Source organism: Entamoeba dispar, genomic scaffold (assembly GCF_000209125.1).
Source record: "Entamoeba dispar SAW760 scf_1105229463011 genomic scaffold, whole genome shotgun sequence".
Taxonomy (NCBI): domain Eukaryota; phylum Evosea; order Mastigamoebida; family Endamoebidae; genus Entamoeba; species Entamoeba dispar.
This window is the reverse complement of record NW_001855479.1, coordinates 8666-21264: the sequence shown is the minus strand read 5'-3', so window position 1 is coordinate 21264 and position 12599 is coordinate 8666. Positions and strand designations below refer to the sequence as shown.

Below are 12599 nucleotides of genomic sequence, written 5' to 3'. Positions count from 1 at the left end.
CTGGGACACCACGGCAGTACTTTGATTTTGGGTATGGGTGTCCTCTAACAAGTCTATAACATCTTCCTGGTCTTCTTCCCATTTTATAACAATCTGCCAGGGTTAGTTCATTTTTATAAGATCCTCTAATCGTTACTATCCCGTTTTTTTCCTTCTTCTTTCCGTCTAACTGGTCCTATTCGATGTTGTTTGATGTGTTTTTGTTCTATATTTAGAAATTTTTAAAAATAAAAATAAAAAACATAAATTAAAATATCAATAAAATTCAAAAAACACTTTTTTCTGTGAATCAGATAAAGAGTTTTAATAGAACTCTTTAATCTTATGTCTTCTCTCACTGAAGAGCAAAAGAAGAAGTTTAAAGCTACATTCAAACATTACGATAAAGACAAAGATGGACAAATCACGTTCGAAGAATTAGGTCAAATATTGAGAGGAATGGGAAGAAATACTACAGACGTAGAAATCTATCAAATGCAACAAATCCATGGAAGTGATAAACTTGATGAAGCAACATACTTGGCACTACTCGCTCAAAAACTTCAAGAACCAGATAGTGTTGAAGAAATCCAAAAAGCATTTGATACATTTTTTGGACCAGGGAAAACTACTATTACTGTTGATGAATTTAAAGCAATGATGATGGAATTTGGAGAACGAGTTTCTGAAGATGAAGCTGATGAGTTAGTTAAAGATATAGGATTAAATAAAGAAGGGTGCATTGATATTAAGAGATTTATTGATCATGTGTTTGAAAGTAAATAATTCATTTGTTGTACTTCTTTATCAACGTTATCTTCATTTTTTGTTTATTTTGTTGTTATAGCATATTTTTTGTTATTTCAAAAAAATTTATTGATTTTAATAACATAAATAAGTCTGATAAAAAAATGTTATTATTATAAATATATTTTAATAATATAATTATAATAAGTGATAATTAAATATGGAAAACCTAATAATAAATAATAAAAAGTAATAATAAATTAATAACTAAAAGAAAGAATGAAAGGACTGAGAGAGAAGAACTTCAAAATAGAAAGTAACAAGGTCAATGACTGGACACAAGGGTTTCTCATACAAATTAAAACTTGGTAAGAAAATTCACCAAAACAGAGGCGTCCCACAATGGTTCAGAATGAAAACTGGAAACACCATTAACTATAACTTCAAGAGAAGACATTGGAACAGAAGAAAGATGGGCATGTAATATTGCTGGAGTAATGAATCGAGTACCTTGTTATAAATTTTTTGTAGTTTTGTTTTTGATTATTCAAATGAACAAAAAAGAGGATTTTAAAGAAGAGAAGAGTTTTAATGAAATTTTTTGTTATTGTGTTTTATTGAAGGATTGAGTATTGCCAATATATTAAAACATTAAGTGGGCTGTAATCTGAAGCCGAAAAAGAACATAATAAGAAGAGAAATAAAAGAACAAAAAAATAAAAATAGTTGAACAATCAATAATTCTGTTAAATAATCATAGACAATCAACACTCTTGTAGTAATCACCTTAAGCGTTTCAATTAAATGATAACAATATAGTTCAACATTTGAGCATTGATAATTATTGTATTAAGTGAATAAAAACATGGATCAATAAAAATAAATTAATTAAAAAAGAAAATGATTCAATAAGACGAAAGATGAAAATCAAGTAGAATTAAAGAATGAGATAGTAAAAAAGAAATATAATTTATTTTTATATTCGAATAATATTAATAATTGACAAGAAGAAAACAATAACATAATGATAAATACACAACCAATATTGAGAACATCATCATCATGGACAATATAAATGAACAAAATACATTATGAAAAAGATAATATTAGAAATAAAATAACAAAACATTGATATCAAAAAAAAAGAAATGATAATCAATCAATAATAAAATAAAACACAATAAATCAAACAAATAGAATTTTAATTGATATTTTGTATTGTTTTGAATTAATTTGTTAAATAAGAAATTAAATAAGAAAATAAGAAAATAAGAAATAGAAAGCATAATAAAAGTAATAAATAATAATGTAAATAATGATAAAGAATACATTAATGATATTAAAAAGTCACATAAAATAAAATAAACAACTAAAATACATATTAAAATGAAAGTGAACTCAATCATAGAAAAAAAAGTGTAATTCAATAATAAAAAACTTCAATATGAAAATAATTCTATTGACATGATAATGAATATCTTAATATTATCATTAATCAATTAAAATAAATGAAAATAAATCAAATTATAATTTAGAATGAAAGATACAGAAATTATGATAATATCATCATCACAATGGATAATTTAAATTTAATTATGATGAAAATAAATAACTGGAAATCACTATGAATTGATATTATATATTTATATTAATTGAAGAGAATATCAACATCAAGAGAGTATATTCTTAATATATTAATGAATAATTAAATTTCAATGAATTCACCAAATTAAATATAGTAAATTGAAGAATAATATTAATCAACAAATGAAGTGAATGAACAATGTTATTAATTATCATCATATTAGTTGTATAATGTATTTATGAAAATATTTATATCATTATTAAAATATAATATTCATAATATAATTAATATGAATAATGAATCATTTAAAATTAATAAAAATCAAATGTAATGTAAATTATAATTTCTGGATAATAAAGAATGAATAATTAATAGTTATATATTAAATCAACAAAAAGAAGATAAATACAAAATATATAAATTCATATTATGATATTAATAAATTATATGACTCAGTGAGTCATGAATAAGTAATATAAATATTAAAATAATTTAATATAGAATAAATCAACATAAATAATATATAAAATATAATGAATATGATAAATATGATAAATATGATAAATATGATATAAATATAATGAATATAAATGATATATTAAAATGATTAATTTTACATTATGATTCATTACAATCTCTATCATCATCAAAATAAATATAATTTATCAAATCAATGAATATAAGTTCAATAATATAAATCATATATTATATAATGAATAAATGAGAATAATTAACATATAAATTAAATAAATAATAAATTAAATAAAGAAATGAAAATAAAACAAGAAATAAATAATATTAATCAAATATCATCTTGAAATGAAAATATCACAATAGATAAATTGTATAAATATTTAAATGTATGATAATCAGATGAAATTAATAATATATTTAATTATAAAATCATCAAATAAAAGATAATGAAGAAAATTGAATAAATAAATTATGAAGAAAGTAATAATATAAGATATATTACAATAATTAATAATGAGTTAATTAATATCTTCACATATTTATCAGTAATAAAAATAGAATGTAATTTATATAGAATTGAAATCGAGATAATAAAATAAATAATAAATATAAATATATTATTGTTGGTAATTCTAAATACAATCTATATATCAATATAAAAGAAATAATGAATAATAAACATGAATAATGAATATGATAATGAAATAATTAGAATAGTAATGTAATATTATACAAGAATGAAATAATAATATATTAAATAGACAATATTCAAAGAAATGAATAATGAATATAAATAAAAAATAATAAAACATAAAATTAAAGAAACAGAAATAAAATAAATAATAAAAGAAATAATTGAAAATAAAAAGAAATAATAAAAATAAATAAAATAATAACAAACAAATACATCAATAAATTAATATTTTAGAGGGAACCAAAATAAGCGAAGAAATTATGCATTTAAATAAAATGCTCAAATGAAAATAGTGTAATATATTTTTTGAATATTAGATTATTCTGTTTTCTATTATTTTCTCTTAAAATTATAAAATATAAATTAAAATAAAAAGTAGGTAAAATACAAATTCTATAACAATCAGTCGACATTTTGTAATTCTTGTTGTATTGAGTATGATATATCTTGACTTGTTGAGTATATTCATTCATATTTGTGTTCATTTTATATTATTCTTTATTTCATTTCATTTACCTTCAATTCTATTTTAATGTGAAAATATCATTATGAAATGTAATAAAGAAGAACATTATGTTAATTCAAATTTATAATGTTAGTTATGAATAACAATGATTATATAAATATGAATATCCATCGTATTGTTATTAATGATTAAATATGTTACATTTCATTTATCATACTGATGAGATGTCATAATGATATGTTATTAGATGTTATTATTTATTTATTTAAATGATATAATTATTGATATGAAAATTAAATTATATCATAGATGATTATCAATGATGAATGATGATAATATACAATGTAAATTATTTATATTATCATATCAAACAAGAGATAAATGATGAAACAAATAAAAAGATAATACATAAGAAGTATCAATGAAATGATGATATGATAATAACAAATTGAATAATTTAAACATCAACACAATAATACAGAATGAAGAGTGACTATTTAATATGTATTATAAATTAAACATTTATAAATAATAATAATGAATTTAATGTTTATCTTCAACTTTCATTCATGATAATAACTCATTAATTTTATCATTAATCATTATATTTATTTTCTTATTATTTTCTTTATTCTTTCTTTTATCATTTTCATTTTATATTTATTTTATTCAATTTCAATTTCATCAACAGATATATTCATTTAATACAGAAAACGAAGTAGAAAGATATAACTAATAATTTACAAATATGTTATTCTCATATTTAATCACAAATATTTTCATCTAATAATATTTTCTACTATTTTTTTTTTTTTACCTTTTAAACATTTAACAAGAAATATTTTGCAACATGATAATTCATTTCAATGATATATCAAACATAAACATCATGTTTTAAACAAACAATGAATACATTCATTACATTTAGACACCAATTATGAAATAATTAACAACATCACAAATCAATATAATAATATAATGATGAATATGAATAAAATGCATAATTTCGTGACCTATTTTAGAATATTGATTGAATCAAAATTTATAGATAAAACAAATATAAACAATAAATTAAAGTCAATCAATATTAAAAAGAATACATTTCTTCAATTAACTAAAATACAAGATAGAATAATATTCAATGTGTATAGAAAAAATAAAATATTAAAAATGATTGAAAACGGCACACTTTGTAAATACAATATATCAACAATATGACACATTCTATTATTTTGTATTATTCATAAAAATCATAAATTGAAAAACATGACAATATTTGTATTATCGTATTAAATAATAATAAAATATACATTAAATAATCAATATAAAAAAATCCTCATATAAAACAGTGTTCTAATACAATGATATTATTATGATATTAAACAAATAAATATGCCAAAAATTGATGGACAATATCATAAAATACCAGATATATATGTACTAGACAAAAAGAATAAAACTGGTCTAATATTTGATATGACTATGTGGTAGATCACAATATTAATGGAGCCTATTGGAAGAAAAGAAATATATAAGAATTAAAAAAAATATGATAATTAAAATATAGAAAATAAAGGGTATCAAAATAAATACAGTAGCAATTTCAATAAATTAATTAATAATGCCGAAGTATTAAATTAATTAAATAATTAAAAAAATGAAATTAACATTATAAAAGAAATCAAAAACCTTGTAATTAAAAACATGATTGATGTCAGTGAACATTGTGGAGACCACAACCAAACATATACTGTTGAAATACATGATGAAAACTAATGATTTGATTAATCTCCTCTGATTCAAGAATAATAAATACAAATTGTATTAATACTTAATTTATTGATTTTTATTTAAAAATACTTTATTTATGTTATTTAAATAACAAATAAAAATAAGATAAAGAATAATGAATTGATAAAATACAATCTCAATAAATATACCACAAAATAAATCATATTATATCAATGATAAACATTAAAAATATGAAACCTATTAAAGATTAGAGATTCTGTGATTCTTCAAATAAATAAAATATAATTATTAACAAGAAAAGAAACAAAGATGAATGAAATAAAAGAGATTGAAAAAAATAGGAATTATTTTATTTACAATATTCAATATTATTGTAATACTTGAATTATGGATTTGAAAATAAAGAAAGAGTTGAACAACCAATTTAAATGAATAAATGATAAATAATAATATAGGAAAGAATTCATTTGTTTTTATTTATACTAATTTAAAGAAATTTAAAACATGAAAAACTACATAATATAAATACCAAGTAATTTAAAATAAATTATAAAGAATTTCTACATATTCTAATACTCTTTTATGAACACACCTTATCTTTTAAATTTACTTCATGTCAATAATAATCAGATTTTGATACAAACCTTAACAAGATAAATCAAATTATAAATAAATGAAATCACATTTTGATTAAAGTATTATGAAACAAGCATGACAATTAAATTATTTATGTGAAGTTGTATTATTCAAAGAAACAATAAATAATATTTCTATTTATTTCAATTTAATTAAATATTTTAAATTATATTTCATTTATTTGTTATATTAAAAAAATAAAAAAGAACTAAAAATTAGTTAATGAGAATATCATATTTATATTCTTTGTAATTTATTGTCTTGGTTAGTCTACTAAACAACTAAAAACAAATAACGAAATCCAATTAGAATAAACACTGATTCATTAAGAAAAGAAAAATAAATAAAAAGTATATAAAAGAGAAAATCAGTGAATAAAAAAGAGTGTTATTCAAATGGTAATGTCATTTAGTAGAGTTATTTGATAAAATTCAAGATAAATTGTTCAATGGTTATTTATGAATTTATCAAGCAAATAGAGAAATAATGAGAATGAATATCAACATAATGTTATTGAATCAGAAAATCAATGAGAAAATGTGTATATATCACATATGTTTGTTCATATCACACAACAATCAAATAGAGAGTTTGTTGTTTTATGAATTAAATACAGAGTTTAATTATTACATAATCAATTACATTTCATTAACAACAAATCATATTCATTGATATTGTAATTGTACAATATCAACACATCTCAACTAGTTACACAAATTAAATAAATACAAAATACTTCAAGAAAAATGAGAAATTTAAGAGTAAATAAGTTTAAATAATATCGGTATGATACTTATTGATGATTTAATCATTAATTAACACTTAAAAAGATAAAATGAAACTAATATTTAACTCTACAACTATAATGATAACATTACAAATAAGATAATAAATGATATTATATATTTCATTTATAATGAAGATATTTGATGAATTAAACTAAACCAATTAATTAAAACTTCCATTTAATTATTTGTCTTCAGCAAATAACACATTCTGAACAATTTTTATCTAATGTTGATTTTTGTCCTTCTTTTATGTCATTCTTTCTTTGTTTAAGTTCATTCATAATTTCTTCCTTACTCTTTTTTGTTATTGAATTTTTCATAACATCATCTATTATTTGATTTGTTTGTTTTAGTTCTTTATATCCTTCAATTCTTTCTTTATATCCTGTTTTCTTTTCTTCATTTTCTGATTCAATTAATAAATCTAAATATTCATTAGAACTATTAATTTTACCATTTAATGCAATTGATGATAATCTATTAATACATTCTATAATTTCTACTTCTTTATCATAACAATCCATTTGAATTTTATAATATTCTTCTTCTAACTTTTTTAACAAATTTTCTGCACTAGCCACACCTTCTTTACCTTCATTATATCTTTCAAATATTTCTTGTGCTGTTTGTTGTTTTGTTTCTGTTATATACTCAAATCTGTATGATGAGTTTGCATGATGTGTATAATGACATTTACATACATTACAACATTCATTATCACCAATGCAATAACAACGTTTTTTAATATCTCCTTCAATATAACATGGATAATGACATGTTCTATTACATACTAAACAATTAGTTACATACTCTCCTCTTTTTAAGTCAACCTTTTTTTGTACTATTATGTTTACAGGAAAAGTAAAATTTTGATTATTATTAACTTTATCACGATTCAAATAGAACTGTTCACAATAATGTTCTATTTCATTCTTTTTTGTCAAACCTTTATTTAATGATATCCTCAATCCTTCAATTTGGGTATTAATTTATTCTCTTCTCTTTAAAACTTCTCTGGATTTTTCTAATGATTTTCTTGGTAATTTTATTAATTTTTCAATAAATTCATCAAAACTTTTCATACCTAATTTCCAAAACATTTGTGTAAATAAATCTTCAGTATTATCTGAATAAATAGCTGAATTATTGAATTTTAAATACCATGGTTTATCTATGTATGGAATAATTGTACTGAAAATACAATCTTGCGATTGTAGTGCATTAATAACTTGTGGTGTTTTACCATCACAGAATGTAAGCATTGCAATAAAATTCTTTTTCATATCTTTCCCAAATAAATTAATAATATTCCCAAATATATACTGCTGATTTAGTGTTAATCTTGCATTACTTGATTTTGCAACAAAACAAATAGCATTTAAATCTAATACTTCTGTTTCAAATTTTTCTTTGATTTGTTTAATAATTTCTTTATCATGTTCAATTCCTCTTGTATCTCCAAATCCAGGTGTATCTATTATTTTTATTGGTGGCGCTCTTTTTGTTCTTTTAATATTATAAATTGATACTTTGGTTGTTTGACTTTTAGATTGATCTCTATTATGTTTTAAATTATCTTCATTTATAATTATATATCTAAAATCATCTGTTATCTTGATTCCATGTAATGCATTTATAAAACTATTTAATAATGTTGTTTTACCACTTCCTGTTTGTCCAACAACTAAAATAGCAATTGCATCATTTTCATCCTTTGGATTAAATGGTTCATTTGGATATAAATATATTTTCAATTTTCCTTTTTCATGATTTTCCAATCTTTTACTTCCTTTAATTGGAATATTTGGTTCAGATATAATTGTAGTATCATTTAGAGAAGTGTCAGACACTTCTATTGTTATATTGATCTTATTATCATAAAGAATAGATGTTAATTTTATTTTTTGTTCTTTATCAGTTAGTATTTTAAATCCTTCTTGGTCTTCAAATACAAATTCTTTTGGAACATGTTTTACAAATTCAATTTTCTTTCTTATATCTGAAAGAGAAGAGTTCTTGTTGAATTCATTTTTTATTAATGGTTTTCCATTTAAATATATTCTAACAGTTACAATATCCTTTTTTAGTGTATTTTCTTTCTCATTTTTAAGATTAATTTCATCATTATTTATTATATCTTCTACTAAAAATTGTTCTTCATTTTCTTTTTCAATTATTTCATTATCAAGTGTATAAAAATGTGCAGATTCTAGAATATTTTGAATTGATTTTCTGATATCACTTATCTTTGTTTTAGTATCTACTTGAACAGTGCTAATTATTTCATCATTTAATTTTAATTTTATTCTTTTTTTATCTCCTGTTTCTTTGATATTTATTATTCTTGATGAATCAATTACATCTCCTACAGTAAATGAATCTTCTCCATCTATATCAATTAAATCTCCATCTTTTGATAGAAATTGTTGAGAGTCAGATATCTTTTCTTTTAATTTCTCTCTAACTGTTTTCAAATTGTCTTGTGAATTCATTGGTTTAGTTGAAATACATTTTCCATTTAAATAGAATTTTATTACTACTCTTGACATTTGATGAATAGTAAGTTTATTTTGTAGTTTAAATATGGATAATGCAGAAAATAGGGTTTTTTTAAAAAATATTACTTCTTTTCTAATTGGTTAATTCTTATAAAAGTCATTTGTTTTAATACTAAGCGTCATTCGTTTTATTAAATTATTCGGGCAAAATATTTTGAAACAATAAAATAATAGTTTTTATTATTTTGCTCTTAAAATAAAAAATAAAAAGTAAATTAATTACTCATTCTATATTCATATATGCTTGTTTATATTTTATATCATTTTATGGTAAATTGTTATGAATTATAAATAATTCATAAATGATATTTGATTCAATGTAAGTATACATTTTTATTATTATGTTATTTATGTATTTTATTATTATATTTATTTTTATTCTTATATTATATATATCATCATATTATCTATATATTTTATATTTATCATGTTTTATTAGTTGTATATTCTTATTATTTATATTTTATTTAAATTCATATATTTTTATTTATATATAATTTCTTATATATTAATACATTTCTTTATCTTATTTTCATTTTGATTATATTTTTATATTTTATATCAATTTTCTCTTTATATTTATTATTATTTTATTTATATTATATTGATTTTATTTATCTTTTCATTTCTATATTTTATTTATTATTATATCATTTCTCTTATTATTTCTTTATTATTTATTATTATTTATTTATTTTTATATCTTCTATCTATATCATATGAATTTATTATTTATTATTTATCATATATTACATATTATATATTAATCATATAATATTTATAATTGATTATATTATATTTTTCTTCTTTTCTCTTCTTGTTTATATTATTTTATTTTTTATTTGAATATATTTGTTTTTGTATTTTTGTTATTTATTTTATTTCTTATTTTTGTGTTTATTTTATTCTTATTTATCATATTTATCATTTATATATGTTATATTTGATTTTATTAATTATATCATTTAGTATTTTATTAATATAAATATTATGTTTATTATTTTATTATTTATTTATTTTTATTATTTATTTTATCTTTTCTTATTATTCTTTTATTATTTTATGTTTATTATATTTTATTTTTTTATTTCTTTTTCTATGTATGTTTTTATTATTTTTATTTATTATATATATTTCTTTTATTCTTATTCTATTATTATTTATATTTTTTATTTATTTTATTTATTCGATTGTTTAATAAAAAATATATTCAATTTTATTATTTGTTTATTTTTATTAATTATTTTTATTTATATATTAATTTGATTATTATATTTGTATTATATCATTTTTATATTTATTATTATTTATATTTTGTATTATTATTTATTTATTATTATCATTTTTATTTTTATTTATCATTTTGTATTATATTATTCATTATTTCATGAATTTAATATTTATTATGAAATCATTTATTAATCATTTCATTTTATAATGATATATTAATTAAATTATTTTGTTATATCACATTGATTATTCAATATTTAATGATATAATTTAATGATATAAGATTAATATAATAGATATAAATAAAATGATGAATATTGAAACAATCATTTAAAATCAAAAATAAATAATAAGAAATATGAATATAATATAAATAATAAAGAATAAAGAAAAGAAAGATAATAAAAGAAATAAATAATAAATATAAATCAAATGATAATAATAAAAACAAATAATAAATAAATGATAAATAAATATTAATAATCAAAAATATAATAATAATAATAATTAAAATTAAATCAAATCAAAATAATCAAAACAAGAAATGAAAATAAGAATCAAATGAAAATAAATAAAATAGAAAAATTAATAAATAAAGAAATAATAAGAATAAAGAATAATAATAAGAAAGAAAAGAAATATAAATAAACATAATAATAAATTAAAATAAAATAAGAAATGAAAAATATAATAATAATAATAAATAATAAAAATATGAAACAATAAAGATAATAATAATAATAATATAAAATGATGATATTAAAGAAATTATTAAAATATAAAATAAAGATAAAAGAAATCAATAAAATATAAAATAAATTCATTTTAATATAAATCATTTAAATAATTAAACAATAAAATTATTTTATAATATTGAAATATTTCATAAATATAATAAAAATGAACAAATAAAAGAATAGAGAATAATAAATAATAAAATAAAATAATCAATATATTAAAAAGAAAGATAATAAATAATATATATAAATAAAAATTATAAAAATAAAAATAAATAAAATAAATTGCATAAATAAAATAATGATAAATAATTTGCATCAATAAATTAAACGCTTTTTTATTGCATATTTCTAATTTCTATAATAAAAAATGCATCATTTATTTCATCTTTATTTTCATCTTGTATTATTTCTTTTTGAATTATTCTTTTTTATCTTCTTTCATTTTATATTCTCAACATTCTACTTTTATTCTTTTCATCATCTTCTACTTCTTAATTTCACTTTTTTATTTTATATCATTCTTTTTCATCATTTCTTTTCCTTTTTCTCTTATTTTCATTTTTTCTTAGCTTCTCCCAAACAAATAAAAGTCATTTTTATAAGTAAAATACAAATTATTAAAAGTAACAAAAATATTAAATAAATGAAAGGTGAAAATGATGAACAAAATAAAAAGACAAATGAATGAGAGATGAAGAATAATTAAATTGAATAAGAACAAATAATCCTAGAATAAATATATCAAATACAAAAATAGGAATAATGAAGATAAAAGTATCATATATAATAATATATAAAAACAATCAAAATTAAATGATAAATGAAATCCTAATCAATTAATAAATAAACACAATAGTTAAAGATAAACACATGATAATATATAAAAATGATATAAAAATAGACACATAAACTCAACATATATAATGATAAATAAATGATAGTACAAACAT

General features: G+C 18.3%; 3 protein-coding genes across 3 annotated transcripts in view, besides 37 other annotated features; 1 reads left to right on the top strand and 2 right to left on the bottom strand.

The window, feature by feature from the left end:
* Window positions 1-82, bottom strand: part of EDI_184930 (60S ribosomal protein L10, putative) — a gene marked incomplete at both ends in the record, with an annotated part of 700 nt that extends 618 nt beyond the window's left edge. Inside the window, one exon of the mRNA XM_001740542.1 lies at window positions 21-82. Within this exon, the coding sequence (XP_001740594.1) occupies window positions 21-82 (62 nt within the window). The remainder of the gene's footprint in view (window positions 1-20) is intronic.
* Window positions 83-222: 140 nt separating this feature from the next.
* Window positions 223-271: a microsatellite.
* A 53-nt stretch (window positions 272-324) lies between these two features.
* On the top strand, window positions 325-765 carry EDI_184920 (calmodulin, putative; the record flags this gene model as incomplete). Its single annotated transcript, XM_001740541.1, has 1 exon — window positions 325-765. One exon carries the CDS (start codon window positions 325-327, stop codon window positions 763-765), a length of 441 nt encoding a protein of 146 aa, XP_001740593.1.
* Window positions 766-862: 97 nt separating this feature from the next.
* Window positions 863-993: a microsatellite.
* A 605-nt stretch (window positions 994-1598) lies between these two features.
* Window positions 1599-1622: a sequence feature (AT_rich).
* A 57-nt stretch (window positions 1623-1679) lies between these two features.
* Window positions 1680-1727: a sequence feature (AT_rich).
* Window positions 1728-2251: a repeat region.
* Window positions 2236-3107: a repeat region.
* Window positions 3022-3702: a repeat region.
* Window positions 3703-3822: 120 nt separating this feature from the next.
* Window positions 3823-3854: a sequence feature (AT_rich).
* A 341-nt stretch (window positions 3855-4195) lies between these two features.
* Window positions 4196-4249: a sequence feature (AT_rich).
* A 190-nt stretch (window positions 4250-4439) lies between these two features.
* Window positions 4440-4493: a sequence feature (AT_rich).
* A 54-nt stretch (window positions 4494-4547) lies between these two features.
* Window positions 4548-4627: a microsatellite.
* Window positions 4628-4960: 333 nt separating this feature from the next.
* Window positions 4961-5793: a repeat region.
* Window positions 5794-5840: a sequence feature (AT_rich).
* Window positions 5841-5965: 125 nt separating this feature from the next.
* Window positions 5966-5989: a sequence feature (AT_rich).
* A 241-nt stretch (window positions 5990-6230) lies between these two features.
* Window positions 6231-6251: a sequence feature (AT_rich).
* A 202-nt stretch (window positions 6252-6453) lies between these two features.
* Window positions 6454-6538: a sequence feature (AT_rich).
* A 774-nt stretch (window positions 6539-7312) lies between these two features.
* Window positions 7313-9670, bottom strand: EDI_184910 (uncharacterized protein; the record flags this gene model as incomplete). The annotated part of the gene is made up of 2 exons (XM_001740540.1): window positions 7313-8053; window positions 8132-9670. 2 exons carry the CDS (start codon window positions 9668-9670, stop codon window positions 7313-7315), a joined length of 2280 nt encoding a protein of 759 aa, XP_001740592.1.
* Window positions 7355-7529: a microsatellite.
* Window positions 9410-9438: a sequence feature (AT_rich).
* Window positions 9671-9825: 155 nt separating the features above from the next.
* Window positions 9826-9901: a sequence feature (AT_rich).
* Window positions 9902-10008: 107 nt separating this feature from the next.
* Window positions 10009-10064: a microsatellite.
* An 18-nt stretch (window positions 10065-10082) lies between these two features.
* Window positions 10083-10204: a microsatellite.
* Window position 10205: 1 nt separating this feature from the next.
* Window positions 10206-10380: a microsatellite.
* Window positions 10381-10390: 10 nt separating this feature from the next.
* Window positions 10391-10479: a microsatellite.
* A 26-nt stretch (window positions 10480-10505) lies between these two features.
* Window positions 10506-10593: a microsatellite.
* Window positions 10594-10674: a microsatellite.
* Window positions 10675-10676: 2 nt separating this feature from the next.
* Window positions 10677-10863: a microsatellite.
* A 30-nt stretch (window positions 10864-10893) lies between these two features.
* Window positions 10894-11044: a microsatellite.
* Window position 11045: 1 nt separating this feature from the next.
* Window positions 11046-11204: a microsatellite.
* Window positions 11205-11240: 36 nt separating this feature from the next.
* Window positions 11241-11427: a microsatellite.
* A 24-nt stretch (window positions 11428-11451) lies between these two features.
* Window positions 11452-11624: a microsatellite.
* Window positions 11625-11628: 4 nt separating this feature from the next.
* Window positions 11629-11783: a microsatellite.
* Window positions 11631-11728: a microsatellite.
* Window positions 11784-11794: 11 nt separating the features above from the next.
* Window positions 11795-11958: a microsatellite.
* Window positions 11959-12024: 66 nt separating this feature from the next.
* Window positions 12025-12096: a microsatellite.
* Window positions 12097-12106: 10 nt separating this feature from the next.
* Window positions 12107-12212: a microsatellite.
* Window positions 12213-12253: 41 nt separating this feature from the next.
* Window positions 12254-12426: a microsatellite.
* Window positions 12316-12510: a microsatellite.
* Window positions 12511-12599: the final 89 nt, after the last annotated feature.